Here is a 20,808-nt window from a genome sequence, read left to right on the forward strand (position 1 = left end):
TTATTAAGGGGCTCAATGTGTGTGATGAAAACACACCCCACACCATCACACCACCACCACCAGCCTGCAATGTTGACATGTGGCATGATGGATGCATGTACTCATGTGGTTTTTTTCCATACCCTAGTCCTCCCATCAGCGTGAAACAGCAGGAACCGGGATTCATCAGACCAGGCAATGTTTTTCCAATCCTTCAGTGTCCAGTGTTTTCATTCCTTAGCCCACTGCAACTGCAGTTTTTTGTGTTTTGCTGAAAGAAGTGGAACTCTCTTAGGTCGTCGGCAGCCATACTCCATTCGTGTCAAGGTACGACGAGTTGTGCATTCTTTTATGGGGTCTTTCGGCACCAATGTTGTACTGGACTGTCAGTTGACTAACTGTAGCCCGTCTGCTGCTCTATATATATATCTGGTGAATCAATGACATTTACACATGTAGACATAGTAGCAATTCAGGCTGCACTGTGATTCCAAGTTCAAAAAAGGGTTTCACCCAGGCGCCTACAACTGTCCTTACTGATTTTGCAGCAGAGGAGGAATCCCAGAATGTCCTTCCATCACGTTCAGTCAGAACAAGACAACGCCAACAAGAGGGCAATGGAAATGAGTGTTCTCTGTTGATTATTTTTCTGAAACTGTTGGCTGCCCTGAAATAATAATGATAATTGAATAATACAATAATAATATAATGGTGTGCAGGCTCTGAAACTGTCTGCAATGATGTCTTATTTGTGAAAACATTTACTATTTTAAGGGATTTAATGCATATTATTTTTTAGCCAAATGTAGTACCAGATATGTTTTAAAATATGCATCTCTTTGCTCCTACTAAAATCAAGCCTTCAGAGGATGCTAAATTTAGCCATATCGCACATGAAATCCTGCAGCTGGTAGAACTTCAAGACTCAATTACCTCCTCTTTTCTTTTATTTGGATAAAATGAATCACTTTGTCTGCTGTGTTTCAGTGATGCAAAGAATGATTCTAATGCTATGAGTAATGAGATATACTGTCTGATAAACTGACTGTGGTGGAACTGTGTGTTCAGGATTATCTGCACATCTGTACTGAAAGCGGGTCACGTCAGTTAGCTGTCAAGATCATTATTAAAAATCAGCTGCTCTTCAGTACTTGAAATATGCAATTTGTTGTTCAGACTACAGAATAGGTTGGTTTTGCACTTTTGTGAAGGAATGCAAAATCACGCCATTGGAGGTATTGGAGGTATTGGAGGTATTGGGTCAAACCAACATTGTGAAAATGCTGCTCTCATTATGTTGAGCTGATCCTGTCTCTTAAGGTTTGTTATCCCTTGCTTTAAGGGTTGCTAATTGTATGTTGTTGAATAGGGTAAATAAAAGGACAAACACAGGTTTTGGCAAGAAAGCTGCATTTATTCACCAACAGGAATCCAAAGTTACATATAGCACCTTCCTTCTTAAGTCTATGCCTTTACTGAGTAAACATACTGCATGCAATGCACAGGACTGATACCATATACACAAAGGGTCCTAATAGGCTTCTTAATAATGTGGTCTTAGTTAAATGGTCTTGAGGGGACAGAGCACAGACATCCCCAATACTCTCACACCATACTTGTGACGTAGCACTGACAAAAGAGGCAGCAAAGGAATGGAATAGGATTTCTAGTACAGTAAAAGCATGCTTTAAGGATAAAGGTGTAGCGGTTCATTACAGGTTTAGTGAACACAGCTTGGCAAAGCTTAAAATATGAAGCTGCTAATGTTTAAAAAATATTACTATGAAATACTACATTTATGATGCTTGTTTCTTTCATATCCAAGCATTATAAGTGCTCCTCTGAAAGTTATCAGTTATCCTTTGATGCTTAAATTGCCTTGGCTTTGTAATTCAACATGCAGCGAAATAAAACAGAACCAAATACAACGATGCTGTAGACATGCAAGTTAATAAATTAACCTGCATCCATAGTTCAGCGGCAATGCAATGATTCTGTAATAACTACGGGCAAGGATAATAGACAAAATTAGCTGCCTTGTTGTTATTGCCACAGGGATAAGACATGTCACTCTTGGACTGACAAACGACAGTGCAGTACTGGTTAAGCTGTTCTAAATAGGAGCTGACAAGACAAATCCTCACAACACCTACGCTGAGACGATTCCAGCCGATAAATATGTGTGATCACTACAGTGTTAGTGAGACTGTCACAGCAGCTGGCTGAACACAGGCGGAATGTAATCAGGTTTGTGTAGTTGCTGCTTTATTTGATACAGCTGTTTTATTGTGTTGGACATTGAAAAATCAAGCACAGAAACTGCATTCTGTCACCAGACACTTGGAGTTTGACAAATTTAAACAACAACAACAACTAGAAACATAAACTCTGCTTTCCTTGCCAAAGAGCTGTCAGTTTTCCTTTTTAAAATCTTCAGGACACGTTTTGTTGACAGTGTGATGTTTGAGAAGCCTGCATTTAATGTAGTAGTTAAGTTGGGAGACTGACAGCAGGAAATAACAAGAGCAGGAGAGCTCAGCTGTGAAAACATTTTCACTGATACTAGCGAGAGCCTGGACTCGGACTGTGAGTCTGTCTGTCATGCAGCCATTTCATGTGACCTCTGTAGCAGCATGCAATTGACAATATTTAAAAAAGGAAACACAGATGTTTTTTTTTTTAGCAATATCAATTTTTTGATTTCTTGTCACTTACCAGGTGAATTTGAACATGTCTTTAAATATGCATATTTCAAATAGGTTTAAATGTCAATGTCTCTTCAGTTTACAAATGTATGTACATCTTTTTTTATCATATCCTTTAGCTTTAAAGAGTTCTCTGAAGTCAAATTATTTACTGAAAATCACCTCTTTTCCCTTTTGCCATAGCAACCATAAATTATTATTATTATTATTATTATTATTATTATTATTATTATTATTATTATTATTATTATATTATTTTTATAAAGTTTGATATTGTCTTTTCATTATGTACATCGCTTTAACATGCTGGAGAAAAACAATTTTGACAACTTTCATATTGCAGTAAATCCTCTATTATCCAAACTATTAGGGCCTGGGGTGTATGTGAAATCACATCTTGCAGATTATCAAATTATTCCAGATACTGCAAAATTATTAAAATTCCAATTCCAGTGCAGAAGCCTCCGGAAACAATACTTGCAGTAAGTTTTACTGGCTCTCTGCGTTTTATTTGTTTTTTTTTAAGGCTCATTCAAGACAGTATTTTCTTCTCAGTCATTTGTTTTTGCCTAATAGACATATAAGCACAGTACTGTACAAGAACAAGATCAATCAAAGGATCAGATGGATTAGAATTGAATTAAATGAAGAAACAGGGGCTGAATGTGGGCCAAGAGCTTCATGGCGCTGAGATGGATGTCTTAGCATACAACTATCTATCTCTGCAGTGAACTGATTAAGTGTGTGAATGCTGATGTCAGTACTGATGTCAGTACTGCTAGAGAGAACCCATTACAACAGCTGCTGTGTATTAATAACAATAAGAAACAATTACTATAGAAAACTTGAATGAAAGTAATTGGCTGTAGCCACTTTCATAATCCTTTGATCAACTTGATAATGGGACCTGCTGCATTCACCAACTCATTAAGTTAAGAGTTAAGACATGACATTCATGAAACTGTTTAAAACCTCCTATTTAACAAGAGTCTAGAAAAGTTTTGGGACTATCAAACTTTATTCATTAAAATGGACAGTCTTCAATATATTTGAATAATTCATGAGCTGTCCGTGCTTGAAGAATAAGGACGTGAAAGCAAAACGCAGTACACTTTAAAATACAGTAACCCCCAAAAATACATACAGCTCGATAAAACAATGAGTCTTGCAAATATTATAAGATAGTGGCATAGTAAAGAAAAAAATTGTTTAGATGTGTTTAAACGCTATTTAATGTTTACCATTGATTCACTGGGATATTTACATAGCGCATAGTGCCACTCACTGGCTGACTCTAGTAATTGTTTTGTTATTATTTAAATGAGGAGCTTCACATTCTCTATGTACAGTAATTGCTGCACCTCTATTGGGAAGTCTTCTGCTTTGTTTTTGAACAGATTAATTTTGAGGATGAGTAGTGGAATTGAGATGCAGTCATAGCAGCGGTAGGCAGTGAGAAGCTTTGCCTGAGGCAGCCTGAGAACCTGCTGTGCTGACTTTTCTACACTACAGTGCTCATCATATGTGTTGTTGTGAATATCTGAAGCAACTCCTGATTTATCCCTACTGATCCCAGGAGAGAATAATTATAATAAAACTGCATTGTTATTGTCGTTTGGTCACATGCTTTAGTTTGAACGCCAGTGGCATTTTGTTATTATGAAACGTGATGTGTGACAAGGCAGTATTGTTGTACTGTATTATAATACATCCTGAAGATTTTATTACTTTGCACTGCTTCTTCAAAATCCATCAGTATTTAAAAAAGTAGTTATTAAGAGCAGACAGGAGAAAGGAAAATGGCACAAAAAAAATGTACAATAAAAAGTTCTCAAAACTGTTTCTCGTAAACATCAGTAATTTGTGCTCCTTTTAACCAAAAGCTTTCTATCAGCACCATTGAAAAGTCTATCTCTTCTGCTGTTTCCCCCATTTTGAAACTGACTGATACACACGGCTGGCACCATGTTTATTTTCTTTGGTTGTGTCCACACATGCTGTGACTTACTTAACGTGGAGTTCTGAACTGTGATACTGACACAAGTCATAAGGAACACATTGATGCAATAAACACACTGCTTTTGAGCAGCTAAAAAACTCTTTGTTTTGAGACCTCAGCTAATTCATTCAGCCTCCCATCACTCTGTGATGTTAATGAATTTTGTGATATGGGCTTCAGCAATGCCTCCTATGGTCTTTGTTTTTATGTGTGATTGTGTTCCCTGTGGCTGGTTCAGGACTGTGTTTGCTGGATAAGCCACAGCAAATGTGGCTCTACCACTTAACCCTGTCAGGAATAACCATTTGCCTAACAAATAAGTCAATCATGTTAGCTGTAGCCTGTTTACACAAAAAGTGTGTGCTACACACTGCAGGTGTTTCTGTAGGTTACCTGCATTGTGATAGTACTGCCCTTGCCTTGTCTCCTTCTTCCAGATCGACAGGACTGAAGTTATCAAGAGCAACCTGCACCCTGTGTTTTCCAAAGTCTTCACGCTGGATTATTACTTTGAGGAGGTCCAGAAGCTGCGGTTCGAAGTCTATGACATCCACGGGCAGTGTGCCATCGGGACCCGCGATGACGACTTCCTGGGAGGCATGGAGTGTACAGTCGGGCAGGTGAGACCGCGCTCTGCTATAATCAAATCCAGTGCTGCTTTATAACCCTGTCTATTCCATGTGGTAATGGTCACCTATACGTGGTGGACAGTTCTAAACCAACCTATAACAGATATCTTGACTGACTAATTGGCTTTCACAGTACCACCACTGTGTCATGATAACTGGTGCTGAGTTTTCTGGACATTTTGTATTTTTATTGGAGAATCTAGTCATTCAGAGTTTTACCTCTATTCCTCAAGTAATTTGATGCTGTGTTATTATTCAATTAATTTCCTGTATTGATTTGATTCAAATTACAGATAACTTTGTCCTAAAGATTCAAATTAATTGAATACCCATGTGCCAAAGTGAACAAAATAACCCAGGGTTATAGGATGAGGATGTTTTCTTTTGCAAGTGGGTGTTAATGTTTGTTTTACTATTATTTAAATTGTTTTCATTAAAACTCAACAGTATTTTCACAGAAAAGCTCAATGTTCTAGTATTTCGTGTTTTTTTATTGTATTTTTTAATGTAAACCTACATTCAATAATAATGTATGATAAGTTCTCCCCTAGTCTGCTAGCTGTAACTACACTTTGCACCCTTAAAAACAGTTCCTCACTCCACCACCGGGAGGGAGGATGTTTAAATCAAGGGGTATAATAAAAGTATTTTCCCAACGGGAGGATTGATTTAGGTGGAAAATGAGTTTTGAGAGGCTTTGACTCTAGAGTATTAAGATACTTCTTACTCTACGGGAGACCATCACTCTTCTGAGATTCTCTGATAGCTACCACAAAGCCTGTCACCACAGTAAATGCTTCTGAAGGACAGGGATGCTGTAGTTTAGGCACTGCTCCACTCTATTCTATTTAAATGCATGCTTCTCTCTTGCAGATTAGCCCCTTGGGATCTTCATATGAGACGTACTGTTTTTTGGTGTTATCTTTTAACAGGATCCGTTAAATATCTATAATATACACTAGAGATCGTGTTCAGGAGAGAGTGAAAAGATGAGGAGAGTGTGGAGGATAGGTTCAAGCTTATTGCTTGTTTTCTTTTTCTGACATGTTTTATTTCGTGCAACATTTACAATGAAACCTGAACCAATAGATCACTCAACATTTATTGACTACATAAGTTGGCTTCTTATTACTCTGTCATAATGTTTATCAGCTAGTACAGGTTTATGATGGTAAGCATTAAGTACATTTTAAAGGGATCAATGTGCAGTACTCAGAACTGGCATTTCAGGTAACAGGTTAATAAAAAGTGCAAAGGGCATTCTGCGGCCAACATAGATTTACCATTTAAAGAGACCTGATTGCCCAGTACCTAGTCTTTCTGCATTCATTTTAAATGAATAAATAAACAGGGTACCGCTGTACTGTGTAGATCTTCAATCATTGATGTTGACGTTGCCAACACTGAGGAATCTGCTGTCTCCACAGTCTGATAGCCACTTGGAAATGAAACATGAGGCCGTCATTTTCAAACAGATGAGAACTTGCACTGCTTTGTTTGTCACGTCTGTCATCAGGTTATATTACATTAATTCTTCAATGATTGTCAAAGTGCTAAGCAAGGCGTTAAAAAAACATGGTACAGCAGTAGCATCATCACAATGACTTGTGATTTCTTTCCCTGCAGATAGTGGCCCAGAAGAGAATGACAAAGCCCCTCTTTCTGAAATATGGGAAATACGCTGGGAAATCCACTATAACAGTAGGTGTAATGTTATTTACATAGATGCAGTCAAATTGCAATTTCACACATCTAGCCAAATTCTGAAAGTATTCTGTACTACTGGATAAATGCATCTTAGTAAGTACTGTAATTTTCACAGTATATAAAGAATGTGTGCTTGCTATATAGGGGCTGCACCCTGCATTTGTATTTTATGGTGTTTTTTCTTGGACCAGAGGCATAATGAAAGGCATGAACCTTTAACATGGTAGCATACTTTCATGTGGTTCTCAACCCTCCAGCCAAGATTCAGCTAGGAGATAAGGCCAATGGGTTGTTGGTTCTCTGGTTATACTGGATCATTTGTACTGTATATACATATATATCCAGAGGCATTTCTGATTCAAAAGTAAAAATTGGCAGTATTTCATTCTGAGTGAAACACGCTAAAATGCAAGGACCCTCGCGCCCTACACTTATCACGTGTGTCATTGTGAGAATGAACGGGAGCATGCAATCAGTGGAGGACTGTAAAGCAGTGCATGTGAGGTTCTCGTCATGATAAGTGTCAAGCATACGCTCATATTGGCTCTTTGAAGATCAGATGACTTTAAACCCTCAAGAAATAAAATGTTTCAAGCTAAAAGGGCATTTGCTGAAATGTTTGTCTTCCTGACTGTTTCTTGGATATTTGTCGGAAAAATAGATGGATCTCTTTCCCAGTAAATTGACTGCTTTCCTCAACCCTTCTGTTAGTGTTAGTTTCTGAGAGTGAGTATTTTGAAGTCAGGATTGCAAGGGGGTGGAACTGATTTCTGTTTGGTGCTGGCGTTGGGGTTTCAGTAAGGATTGACATCTGAAGAGTATGCAAAATGTCGGCTGGAATTTCCACAGCGTTCACTGCTAATTCATTCTAGGGGATCTGTAATAACCTCTTTCAAAGTTTATTTATTATTAACATTGTAATATTACAATATGTTTGTGGCTGTGTTGGCCAGCTGTTATGAGGCTTTTGTGTTTATCTCTAGGTTATTGCAGAAGAAATTTCTGGAAACAATGGTTACGTTGAGCTTTCTTTCTGTGCAAAGAAGTTGGATGATAAGGTATGTGTTGTAGTAATATGGGTTAAGAGGCTAGCTGAGTTAGCAAACGTATTCCTTTTAATGCAAAGCTCTCCTTTTCTAGGTTTGTGCATTATTCTCTTGTCAAAATGAGGTGTGAAAGTTAAACTATAGGCCTAATGTAGGAACAAACACATATATGTGGGGGTACACTGTATCCAAACACACACACACACACACACACACACACACACACACACACACACACACACACATGGTGAAGATCGTGAACTGCTTGGCTGCCCTAAGCTCTGCATCTGTTTGCTCACACCCTACAGTCTCCACTTAGAGGGTTTGCCAAGGCAGCAATTATGCAATTGATGAGGAACTGTTAGTTGGCTAACATGAATAATTTAAAACACAGCAATTTCAACAGAACCACCGGCATTGTACTTCTCAAAGCACAGCACACATTAAGCATCAGAAAGGTGGTATCAGAATAATAATTTATTTGACATTTGAATATTTTTTTAATCACAGATGCCTTGTCATATATCATTAGGAGAATAATTAAAGAGCTTGAGGTGTCAGATGTACCTCTTTTTAAAGAACTCACACCATGTAATGTAAAATAAAATACACATTTACACAATTTGTTAATGATTATTTACAGGAGCAACCAAGTGATACTGTAGATAAACAGCCTCTATAAACTCCTCAAAGTACTAGTACTGTTTGCAAGACTGTATTGTACAGGCAGCACATGTATAAATTAATACTTATTTAAAATATAAATGTATTCCAGTGGTTCTAGGTCAGGTATCTGGTGTTAACAATCACACATCTAAATCAGCAGTTGTGATGTCATTGGCAAGTAGTTGCCATGACAACAGGATAGGGGCTACCTACGTTTCCATCTGTCATGCCCCTGTGGAGACGCATCACACTTATGAACTTTAAGATGGAGCCTTTCAAATGGCTTTTATTAAAACCATAGTTCTGCCACGCAGAAGCACTTGCGTAACCCTTATATCTCATTTGGGATTAAGCTTCAGTTTGGCATCAGAAATTAAGTGCTGCACTTGGGAGATAAAAGCACGAAGGTATATATTGATATTGCATGGTAAAATGAAAAGGTAGTCATGTGTCCTCTTTGAATAATTCTTGTCTCTTATTGCTCTACTGAGGTTTCATTTCCCAGCCTGTTTATCCTACTCAACTCTGTAAACCAGTTTTAGGTGCTGGATTAAAAGTGAGGCTCAACGGGAGAATAATACTTGCTCCCAGGGAAGTGAACAGGGGCAGAAAACAAAGCAATCGTACTAATACTAGTATTGTGGCAGCACAAAGTGTCAAAGTGAAATCATGGGAACTGCAGAGTGCTCACTGAGGTGGTACTGGGTGTGTCTGGGTGAATCCAGAGTTTTCAGTAATCTGTGAACGTGTCTTTACGTGTATTGCAGGATCTCTTCAGTAAGTCGGATCCCTTCTTAGAAATTTACCGGATCAATGAAGATGAGAGTGAGCAGCTTGTCCACAGAACTGAGGTGAGCTCCCCAGCCACACTAACGAACAGCTGCAAGGTCTTGTATACTGCTGTCAGTAACATGGCACATCCTGAAAGTGCTGGCTCATTTCTATGTTGCCATGTTCTGTTTGCAGGTTATCAAGAATAACCTGAACCCTGTCTGGGACTCCTTTAAAGTCTCGCTGAGCTCACTGTGCAGCTGCGACGAGAACAAGAAATTGAAAGTAAGCCTACTGAAGCTGTCCCGGAACTTAGTGGCGAGTGAATAATCTATATATTCCACATACAGCCTCAGGTTAAATAGAGAATCCTCACTGCCACACACACACAAACACACGCACGCCCACACACGCACACACAAACACTGTAGAGGTCTCAGGTGCATAGCTCATGCCTTTCAACTCCCAAGGAGTGGGTTTGACTTTGGCTTTTCCAGTGACAAGAAAAATTTGTTTTTTGGTCCTAATTTTGCCCCCTATAGTCACAAAACTAACATACATTTTGGCACAGTTAGCACTTGGTGATCCTCCTAACAAACCACAGAAATACACTAAATGTAACCTGCTATGTTATTCTACTGTGGTCATTTATCTGCTGTGTTAAATTCTTAAAGCCTTGTCAAAATGTGTCAGTGCCTGAAAAGCACTACTGGAAACTGGTAAATCATATTCATCCTTTTTGATGCCCACAGTTACATATCTTCATTGATATGTAAAGCATTACATATCTGGAATTGCTTCAACATTTGTGACAGTTATGCAGGGAGCTACAATAAGAATGTGGGCCTTGACAAAACCATATCTGACAAATCTAGACATTATTCTTACTAGTGTGGATATTGTGATTGTCATTATGATTGAGTATTGTGATGCTGTTGACCTGCCTGTGTGTTTCTGTCACACTTCTCCCACAGTGTTTGGTGTGGGATTATGACTCCAGGGGAAAGCATGACTTCATTGGGGAGTTTTTCACCACTTTTGGAGAAATGCAGAAAATTGTGGGTGGCAACACGGTCAGTGAGAGTGGTAGTGGCATTCCTTAAAGCATGCACAGTCATTTGAGTTTCTGTGAGGTGTGAAAAGGCAATCCTGGTAAAGTGAAAGGGTAGGGAACTTCTCCTTAGAGCTCTGCTAGCACAGCCCACTCCTAACCTGAACACCTCCTGCCTGCCTTGCTCAAACCGATCCTACCAATTGTGCAGAATTCCTGATTTGATGGAAATTTGAAATACACATTTCTTTCTTTTCACATACAAAGGTCAGCTGGGACTGTGTAAACCCCAAGTACAAAATCAAGAAGAGGAATTACAAGAACTCTGGAGTGGTAATTCTGAGCGAACTCAAAGTAAGACAGAGATGCATACCAAGAAATCCTAGCAGTGTCCACTAACGAGGGTTTTAATTAGCACCAATATGGAAATGCCATTCTAATGGCTTTCGTAAATATGAATGAGTGATTGCAAAGTAGGTTAGCAAACCAATATTAAATGTACACAGCAAGACTGCACCAGGAGAAGCAGATACAGCTCTTTGTTATCTAAGAGAGTTCACACTGTAGTGCTTTTTTTTCAGAAGCTTTTAGTATCAATTACATGTGCATTGTGAAAGCAAATGTGAAATCAATAAGCTAATATTGCAATCCTTGTTTTCAGGCTGAAAAACAATTGCTGGCATTTGTTTTTAAATGAATGTATTTTTATCCATGCATCCTTGACTGTTTTTTTTTTTCCTGCAGCTTCACAGAGAGCACTCTTTCTTGGATTTCATCATGGGGGGATGCCAGATACACTTCACAGTAAGTTAGAATATGTCTAAATCCAAGAGCCTGATTCCTGAGATGTAGTTCATTTATAACCTCCCACTACTGCAATATAATGGAATGAGCATGTCTATTTTAGTCGTAAAGTAATGCCAAGATAAGCAGGCTTTAACTGGGACGATAACTGAATAAAATTACTTTTTGGTAATGTAAACAAACTGGAATGTCAATGAGTATAGAGGGAGTACAGCACAGAGAAGGATATACTAAATTATTTTTTTCTTTTTCCCTGTGGATTTTGTTACACTCCATGTTTCTACTTGCAGCACATGCAGATTAGAATGGTCAAATATTGTGAGTGACACTGCTGTGTGCAATTGAGGTACAGACACATTTGCACTTAATCAAATTGGATAGTAGACTGTTAATGATCCGGGTTGCTGAAGGCAACAGTTTTAAACTAATTCAAATTTGATTCCAGTGCATGCCCCTAAGCTTTCCTTCCTCCCTCTGTATGATTACTTTTGCAATAATAAATGTTACTAACGCAAAACATTAAAACTAGTTCACTTGTCATTTACAATAAGGGCTCTGTAGTGTTCATGAATTCCTTTCAAAGAAGCCATTTGCTATTGAAAAATCCACTATGGTAATATTTCATTGCCACTTCGTAGTTTTGCACGTACATTTACTTGTGCTTAGGTAAATTATAAGAAGTCAAGTATACTGTACAAGCCTTCAGTGTAAAGTTGAACTGTTTTGTGGGAAACGTTGAGGTATTAGGTTGTCCAGGGTGTCATCGGCTCACCTCGCACCAGCGACCCCTGTAGTCTGGCCAGGTGCCTGCAGGCTTGCCTGTAAGCTGTGTTGTCCTCCGACACTGTAGCTCCAAGGTGGCTGCATGTTGAGTCTGCAGTGTGAAAAGAAGCGGTCGGCTGACGGCATAGACTTCGTAGGAATAGACAGCGTGTGTTCGCCTTCACCACTCCCGAGTCAATGCAGAGGTGGTAGTGGTGAGCCAAGCTTAAAAAAATTATTAAATTCGATATTCGAAACTGGGAGAAAATAATATAAAAAACAATTAACGATCACTAAATTAAAAAACAAAACAAAAAAACCCAACCTTTGTTGTGTTGATACTCTGGATGACTATTGCTTTACCATGCTCTCCTGTGCTTTTGCTGTTTTTGAGGGTTTTTTTGGAATACATATTGCTTAGTGGTCCCGATATGGCAATATGGTAGTGCAATAGATTACCAGTGTGTTTGTTCATTCCTTTGTGAAATTATTTGGTCATAAGAAATTGAAGGCTCACACGTTTGCTCTGTACTTGTCTATGAACCGTGGGCATGCCAATCGCCAGATTACTTCATATGAAAGTATAAGAATGGTACAATAAATGTATTATTTTGTGTTTCAGGTAGCTATTGATTTCACTGCCTCCAATGGAGATCCTCGTAACAGCTGCTCGCTCCATTACATCAACCCCTACCAGCCCAATGAGTATCTGAAAGCCTTGGTTGCAGTGGGAGAGATCTGCCAGGACTATGACAGGTATCTCTTATTCATCAAATAGACTTGCTGATCCATGTCATGTATGTTAGTGCCCTGGGAGCACACACTGCTGTGCCAGTCTGTGCAATTGTGCGGCGTTCCCATTCCCTACCTCTTTTATTATCTTATCTGCAATTGAAACCTTTTATCATAGTTGATCTACAAGCAAGTATCACAGCACTGTTGCAGCATCCTTGTCCTCCATGTTGCTAGTATATCCTTTTTAGTTCAGTTTCAAGAAAGCATGGCATTGTACTGTAGGGACTCTATCTCTTCTGATGATTTCCAGTGTTTTGTCCAGTGTAAATCGACAGTACAGTTCTGCTCAGATTAGATGAAGAGCAGTAGCTGATTGTCTTTCTGCTCCATTTGTGATGCCTCTTTAGAGCCAGAGACAATGGACTCTGGCTCTTGCTGTTCTCGGCAGTGCTGTGTGAGATCCTATCTCTACTCCGGGCATGGAAACACCACATTCGCTGTCAAGCTGACTGCCTTGTCATTAGCAGGGGTTCATTAACATGTGCCAGTACAGGGAACAGGAAAAAGCAGCTCTGTATCCTTTATAATGTACATTGTTCTCTGTTTTTTCATTGTTTTATTTGGGTCTCAATTATCAATAGTTCTAACAAACATGCAATATATATACATACATACATAGGGCTGTAACAGGACCAATCGGGGAATACCAAGCTCCTTTTCTACCTGTGAAAATGACCTGGAGGATGTGTTGGGTGGGTTGGGATATGCTGTCCTGCTTATAGGGAACTAGACGTCTGTTCACATAGTCACAGGAAATGAAAACAAACTATCAAGCGTCTCCCTCTCTGGCTGAATTGGGCTTATAGTGACAAGTTCAGTAACGACTCACAGGATACTCCAGTATCTGGGTCAAACACTGTGGAGTGCCAGGGCCTCATGGCAGGGGTGTTTAGGTCAAATGCCGGACAGCTCCACACGTGACTGCAGCTTATGTCTTGTCCCTTTCATGAGAACTGCATTCAAATTCACAGAATGTTAGAAGAAAAAAATAATAGTATTTTTACTCTGTTTAAAGAAATATTACACTGTGTAAAGTCATAATTCATTGACTCCATGTCTCAATAGATGATTTATAAATCTCTTTAAATTCCACAACTATTTATTAAACTGAGATCCTTATGTACATCATGTCAATCACTGCCTGGTAGCTGCCAATCACATGAAAAACACAAATTGCAGTTTTTCAAACCTCAGCCTCCTAGGATCCTGGTACCTATAACTCAGAAGTAAGGAATCCAAATCATAGTGATGTATGTATTTCAAAATATATACATGCACATAGTTTAGACCTCTATTAAGAGTCATCAAATTATCGATGGGATTATTTATAGGGTCAAGGCCTTAACAGGAGGATACAGTATGTAAAACACACTTGAATATTTACAAGTATATAATCATAATGACTTTTTGTATAATGGATTAAACATTAGTAAAATAATTACTAATACGTCAAAAGGGACCATGCATAAGTGGTGACAGTCTGCAGGCTGACTTTTTCCCAAAAAAACAAAAACAAAATAACTAAATGAACCCGTGTCAAAGTGTAATGAAGTCTGAGAAACAAAAACAAAAAATCAACAGCCAATCCACAATGGGCTTGTGAGAATGTTATGATACTGAGAGGTACGTTTTTACAGCCTTGGTTATGAAAGGAACTGTTTAAAGAGACGTTAACATGAGGTATTTAACCTGAAAGCAGGTTAATAAAGAACGGAGCATCGACAAGCTAACAGAGGGCTTTATTTCAATGATAAGTCTTACTTTTGGTATCGGAGCCCTGTGGCATTCTACTGATGATTCTAAAGGGATAGACTACTGAGCCTGTCTGTGACAATGGACTTTGAATTACAAAGAAACACAAGGTACCTACACTTTACTGCACAATTTGAGGTCCATTATTTGAAGGTTCTGAAGTATAAAATACTGTATATTTTTAATATATATAGATATATATATTTTTTTAATGTATGCACTAATTTATGTACGGTGTACATGAATGCCAGCAGAAAGAAAGCTGTATAAATCCATACAGAAAATGAAAAACACTGATGTAATGCATTCAGTCCACATAACAAAAATAAAAGTTGAGAAGACCCTTGATCCAGCACCACCACATCTACCCTTAGGAGCTGTAACTCATCCGCATTTCAGAAATGATGCAGATAAACTCCTTTGAAAAACTCAGTGAGACGATTGATTGGATCCTTCCATGCAGGCGTTTATTTATGCATTTTAATAGACAGAGGCTCTGCATAGCCAGGAATGTGCTTGTGAATGCACTGCACTGTGGCCAACAACACAAAAGCCCACCTACCGCTTGCCCAAAGCTGTTCGCAACCTTTCTGAATTCATGGTGGCCTATGAGAATTCATTAAAGGCAGAGGGTTTGTACTGCTGCAGTCCAGGAAGACCAGCTTTAGTTAATGCTGTAACACTCCAGGGCGGCACAGTTCGTTGTGTTTCCTTCAGGGATAGTTGAAAGAACAGGTAGATGTTCTACATTTAGTTTTTGTATTTTGTTTCTTTATTCTGCTCTGCAATTTTCTTACCTTGTACAGAGAGAATTTGAAATTTAGAGGGTGGTGTTGTTTATGTAGTTGCCGTCTTCGATCGTTACTTTGTGTGGAGAATTTATTTTTAAACGCTGAGGAAGTGCCCCCCCCCCCCAATTAAAAGAGATAATTGAAATGTTGTAAGAAACACATAGAACACACTGTATGGTAAAACAACATTAAGTGAGAGAGTGTTTGAAATGTGAAACACTCAAGACAAAACCCAACATGTTAACATAGAAATCTTCAGTGATTGTTTAACAGGCACTCATCCTATTATTGCCATTGTAATTATAGGTGAACTGTAATATTAAAATCATTTGACATTATTTTGTGGTGTTTTTAATATTGCATGGTCATGTCACATACAAATCATGACAAGACTACTACAATGTGTGCAATGTGATATAGTCCTGTTGCAGCAACTAAAACAAACAAAATAAAATGTTAATCCATATGTCAATTATGCGAACGGTTTAAGTAGCTTAGCATATCTAAATGTATATTTTTTTATTATCAAATAACTTCTACCCAGACAGATGACATTTTGTTATCATAATCCTTTCCAGACTCTTCCCATTACTAACACGGTCATGTTTCTGTCAACATAAACCTACCATTTAGGAACTGCTTGACTTAACCCTCTTGGTCTGTTCTGGGCTAGGAACGTATGCTTAATGGAAATGAACTGCATTCAGTCATATGCCACATATAAGTAACAGCATCCAAAAGTAACATCAGCTAGAGAGGAATGATCCAGCTACAACAGTGCCCAAAATACCTTAATAAAACACTCGCCTTTTAAAGAAACAGATTTGTTTTTAGGAAACTTGGGCTCTTCATTGAAACATCTTAAAAACCTACAAGGTGTGGTTTCAGATCGGCTGCATTAACACTGCCTGAGGGTGACCAAGGCTGAGAGCAAGCAAGATGATCAATAATGTCATGCCCTGCTTCATCAGCAGTTCTCCAGTAAGGATCTACAGTTAAAGGCTCATGTCTTATTAGCTTCAAGCAAATAGAAAATAGTTGTGATGCTTTTCTGCTTCATCTGTGCTCTACATATCCTCAGTTAACTTTTTCAATAACGCTTATCTTGGAAATAGAACAGAACACATTGCATATAGAGTAGGTTTTCTACTTTCCCAATGTAAGACAGAAATACAAAGCAGCTGGAATCTGTTAATATGTGTGTGGAGTGAGGACACCGTTCTGAAGAATGACCCCAGTCTTCAGGCAACGTGCTGTCAGATCCTCTCATCTCTAGGCTATTAAGGCTGATTTAGCTCCTATGTGAACTGCAGAATCTTCCTGTGGTGTTTTGATTTTTTCGCTCGTTTCTTTCTTTTAATCCTATGTATTAATGCCTTCAGCGAGCCTAGCGTGAGCCCATTACTTTGATAATTTCCACCGTCCACTTATTTCCCTGTCTATGTTCCTCTCTTACTGTCCTCTCTCTCTTCTTACAATCTTCACTGCAAAAATATATAATATAATATTATAATACCAGTGTATTGCTCTGAAGTACCCCAAGTAGAAGCAGACACAGACAGCAACTGTTTCCCCTTTAGCTAAAAACTTAATTTGATTTTAATTTTTTTTTTTTTTAATTAAATAATGGCCCTGAACCTTGTTAAAAACCAACAAAACAAAAATATTTTTCTAAAAAAAGGGCTGATCATATGTACATTTCTGCCCAGTTGAGAGAAATAAATGAACATTTTGTGGTCGACATTTCAAGTGCTCTGGGGGAAAATAAAGTGAACCTTTTAATTAGAGCCATCATAGTCAAAAGAAATTTAAATAGCTCTATTGCCCAATTATGCAAATAATCCACTCAGTTTAATTGAAGCTTCAGCTCTTCAGAAACAATGCAGCAGAATGAACGACTACCTCAGACGGTAAATGCAAAGATATTCTTTCATTTTTAGCTCTCCTTTTCCAGTGTATGTGTACTTTCAATAAGTTGTATGTCACATTTTGGTTTAACTGTGACTGTGGTATGCAAAAGCTCTATCTCCCTAGTGCAAGTCATGATGGGTAAGGATCTGAGAGACTTTGATAGCGGTAGTTGGTGTTTGGCCCATGCATTTTTCTTACACAAGACTATTTAAATGACTGTTTCACAAGATGTTTTCTGAACAGTGATGACCACGGGCATGTATGGTGTAGTGTACCTTCAAAACGTATTATTCATTCAAAGTATAATCAAATTATATGGAGGTGGGTTGTGGAAATAGTGCTGAAGTTAATTGAGGATAGAAAACAAACTTTGTAAACCTCAGTTACCACACATTAACAGGTACCTATTTTAAAGTGTGAAATACTGATTGTCCTTACTCATGTGTATTTATTTGATTTACTATCCTAGTGACAAGAGGTTTTCTGCTTTGGGCTTTGGCGCTAGAATCCCTCCAAATTATGAGGTAAGCAAAAACAAACAAACAAAAAAAAACATTACGTTTAGTGCAAACCTGCTTCTCAACCAAAACTTCTAGTTTGAGCATTCAAGATTTAGGAAATCACTTTAAATCGTTCTTGAAGAAAAACCATTTGAACGATCTTTGGAGATTAGTTTCTTATTCCTTTAGGGGAGTTAAGTGTACAGCAGTCTGTCCATTATATGTTAGATAATGATTGATGGGTTCAAGTCTCCGCTGTAGTCGCTGTATGAGTGTGTGCAGTAAGAGAGCCAGTGGCTTGTGGTGTTCCACTGAATGCTGGGTTAAATACATTTGGATGGGTATACATCACAGAGCTCAGCTCTCCTTGTAATTGTGTTTTATTTCTTCTCCTTTAGGTTTCTCATGACTTTGCAATTAATTTCAACCCAGACGATGATGAATGTGAAGGTAAGACAGCAGATTAAGTTTTAAAGGGGTTGTGCTGCATTTAGTAATGGCACCGATGCTTCATATCCAAGTTTACTGCCACAGTGATGTGAATGGTGGTTTCCATTGCCACAGTCTTTGTAAACAACAATAGTAAGCAGTGGGAATGTTGTAAAGTCCATCGTGTTTTGTAATGTTTTACACGTTTGAGTCCTGTTTCCATCTGACCCCGGAAAAACGCTGCAATTAGTTTTATCTGTAGTTTTTCCATCACTGCTGTTTTTGTTTCCTTTTCTATAGAAATCCAGGGAGTTGTGGAGGCCTACCAGAGCTGCCTGCCCAAAATCCAGCTGTACGGCCCAACCAACGTGGCCCCCATCATCAGCAAGGTGGCAAAACTGGCAGCCAGGGAAGAGAAGAGCAAGGATGCATCTGTGAGTACCTGCCTCCTTTAATTTGCCATAGGACATGTAAATACCCCTGTCAAATCAAACCATTTTAATTGGATCCTCTGATGTATTAGTATGTTTTCAGATTGAACATGCCTTTCACTTTACTTACAGGATAGCAAGGGCTGTTTTTTTTTTTTAAATGTCTTCATTATTAAATGTGATGTTCTGCCATTATTCTATACAATATTCTATAGAGAAATCCAGTTCAGTATTATATGTTATATGTGTGTGTATATATATATATATATATATATATATATATATATATATATATATATAAATATATAAAATTCAGTATCTTTTAGTTACTGTCAGTGTGTAAATACAACAGAGACTTACATGCACTTATAGAGATGTTGGTATACAGATGTCTCTATTTGAAGTAGTCTAAACAGCTGCAGTATTGAGATCAATTAAATTGACCCCTACACATTTAGTGAGTATCGAAGTGTTAGCCACGTGTGCTGGAGTGTTTTTGCCCGGTGTGTTTCCAGCAATACCACATCCTGCTGATCCTGACGGACGGCGTTGTCACTGACATGGCGGATACGCGGGAAGCCATCGTGCGGGCTTCCTACCAGCCCATGTCAATCATCATCGTGGGCGTGGGCAATGCAGACTTCACAGACATGCAGATCCTGGATGGCGATGACGGGGTGCTGCGCGCCCCCAAGGGAGAGCCTGTCCTCAGAGACATCGTCCAGTTTGTCCCCTTCAGAGAATTCAAGACGGTGGGTTTATCTAAACTGCCCAGTATGAAGGTCAATTTTAATTGGCTGTTTTGCGTAATTGCGCAAACACTTGTAGATACAAAGATTTCTGTGGTTTCATAAATTGACCTCCTACTTCAGAGTAGACGTGTAGACAAGTAGCTTTGGCTGGGATGAGTACAAAGCAAGACGTTACTAAAATATGTACACGTTTGTTGCACTACACAACAGAGTGGCAGGTGAATATTTAAAAAGTGAAAGTAAAATTGATATAATACCGTTCTGAAGATTTTCATTTTCAATTGAACTAAAATAACCCACCATGCAAATGTATGCATATTTGTGCACCTCTTTGTGGGTTAATTGGTATGCAGTACTTCTTAGAACAGGTCTAGTAGTCTTTTCAATACAACAAAAATGTAAATACAGATATTAATAATCTACACTTTAATATTGTTGTACAGTCTGTTCTACCCTATGAGCAGGTGAAAAGTGTAATCATTGCCTCCTGGTTCACTGTTCTCTAGTACACAGGCACATTTAAAAAGCTTTGTGAATTCTTGGTTGTAGTGGAGAGACATCTTTTACAATCTCACACATCAAAGCAACTGAGTTCAAAAGGCATTTTTGTTTCATAATTATAATAATCACATTCATTAGTCTACAAAAATTTTAAATATAATGTTTGCACATTGTTAAACATTCCGACCTTACCAAATGAACATCATCGGAAAAGCAGTGGTTATGGATGAAAGGGCAATGCAAACAAGGATATACTGCAAGGCATTGATAGAATGGTAACACTGACATCTTTTTCATATTTCGACATACTAAATGTAGCACAACAAATGCACACTGGTAATCCATTGCAGTTCCTTTGTGTTATTACATCACAACGCTCTTTGCTCAAGAGCCATGGTTTTGTGATTAATGAGAATGCTGCCAGTGGTTCTCTAGAGTAAACCTCTATTGTACTGTATTGTGTCTTGCAGGCCTCCCCAGCAGCCCTGGCAAAGTGTGTGCTGGCAGAGGTGCCCAAACAGGTAGTGGAATATTACAGCTACAAGGCCTTCTCACCTAAATGCCCAATAATGGATTCACCTATTTCACCAGCCAACACTCCTGAATAATTAGGGGGAATACACCCTAAAAAATCCTACATGATTAAGGGAAAACAGCTTGTGGGGGGGTGGGGGGTGGAGGGGATTAGAGATGGACAGAACTGCATAAAACTGTTTACAAATTAAACAGGAAACAACTGTCTACATTCATTCTCCATGACGCTACATTCTGTTGCACAAATGATCTTTTAGTGTGTGTGTCAATGTAATATAACCGTCTAATTGGTT

At 38.5% G+C, this 20,808-nt stretch overlaps 1 protein-coding gene across 1 annotated transcript in view; it reads left to right on the top strand.

The window, feature by feature from the left end:
* LOC121325947 (copine-7-like) overlaps nt 1–20,598 on the top strand; it is a 30,537-nt gene extending 9,939 nt beyond the window's left edge. The window contains exons 3-16 of the mRNA XM_041269035.1: nt 5,121–5,303; nt 6,939–7,013; nt 8,003–8,077; nt 9,499–9,582; nt 9,698–9,787; nt 10,477–10,575; nt 10,821–10,907; nt 11,298–11,357; nt 12,742–12,875; nt 17,838–17,892; nt 18,267–18,318; nt 18,598–18,731; nt 19,244–19,480; nt 20,452–20,598. Coding sequence (XP_041124969.1) covers nt 5,121–5,303; nt 6,939–7,013; nt 8,003–8,077; nt 9,499–9,582; nt 9,698–9,787; nt 10,477–10,575; nt 10,821–10,907; nt 11,298–11,357; nt 12,742–12,875; nt 17,838–17,892; nt 18,267–18,318; nt 18,598–18,731; nt 19,244–19,480; nt 20,452–20,589 — 1,503 coding nt within the window. The 3' untranslated portion in view covers nt 20,590–20,598. The remainder of the gene's footprint in view (nt 1–5,120; nt 5,304–6,938; nt 7,014–8,002; nt 8,078–9,498; nt 9,583–9,697; nt 9,788–10,476; nt 10,576–10,820; nt 10,908–11,297; nt 11,358–12,741; nt 12,876–17,837; nt 17,893–18,266; nt 18,319–18,597; nt 18,732–19,243; nt 19,481–20,451) is intronic.
* Nucleotides 20,599–20,808: the final 210 nt, after the last annotated feature.

The sequence above is a fragment of the Polyodon spathula genome, chromosome 13 (genome assembly GCF_017654505.1).
Source record: "Polyodon spathula isolate WHYD16114869_AA chromosome 13, ASM1765450v1, whole genome shotgun sequence".
In the NCBI taxonomy this organism is placed as follows: domain Eukaryota; kingdom Metazoa; phylum Chordata; class Actinopteri; order Acipenseriformes; family Polyodontidae; genus Polyodon; species Polyodon spathula.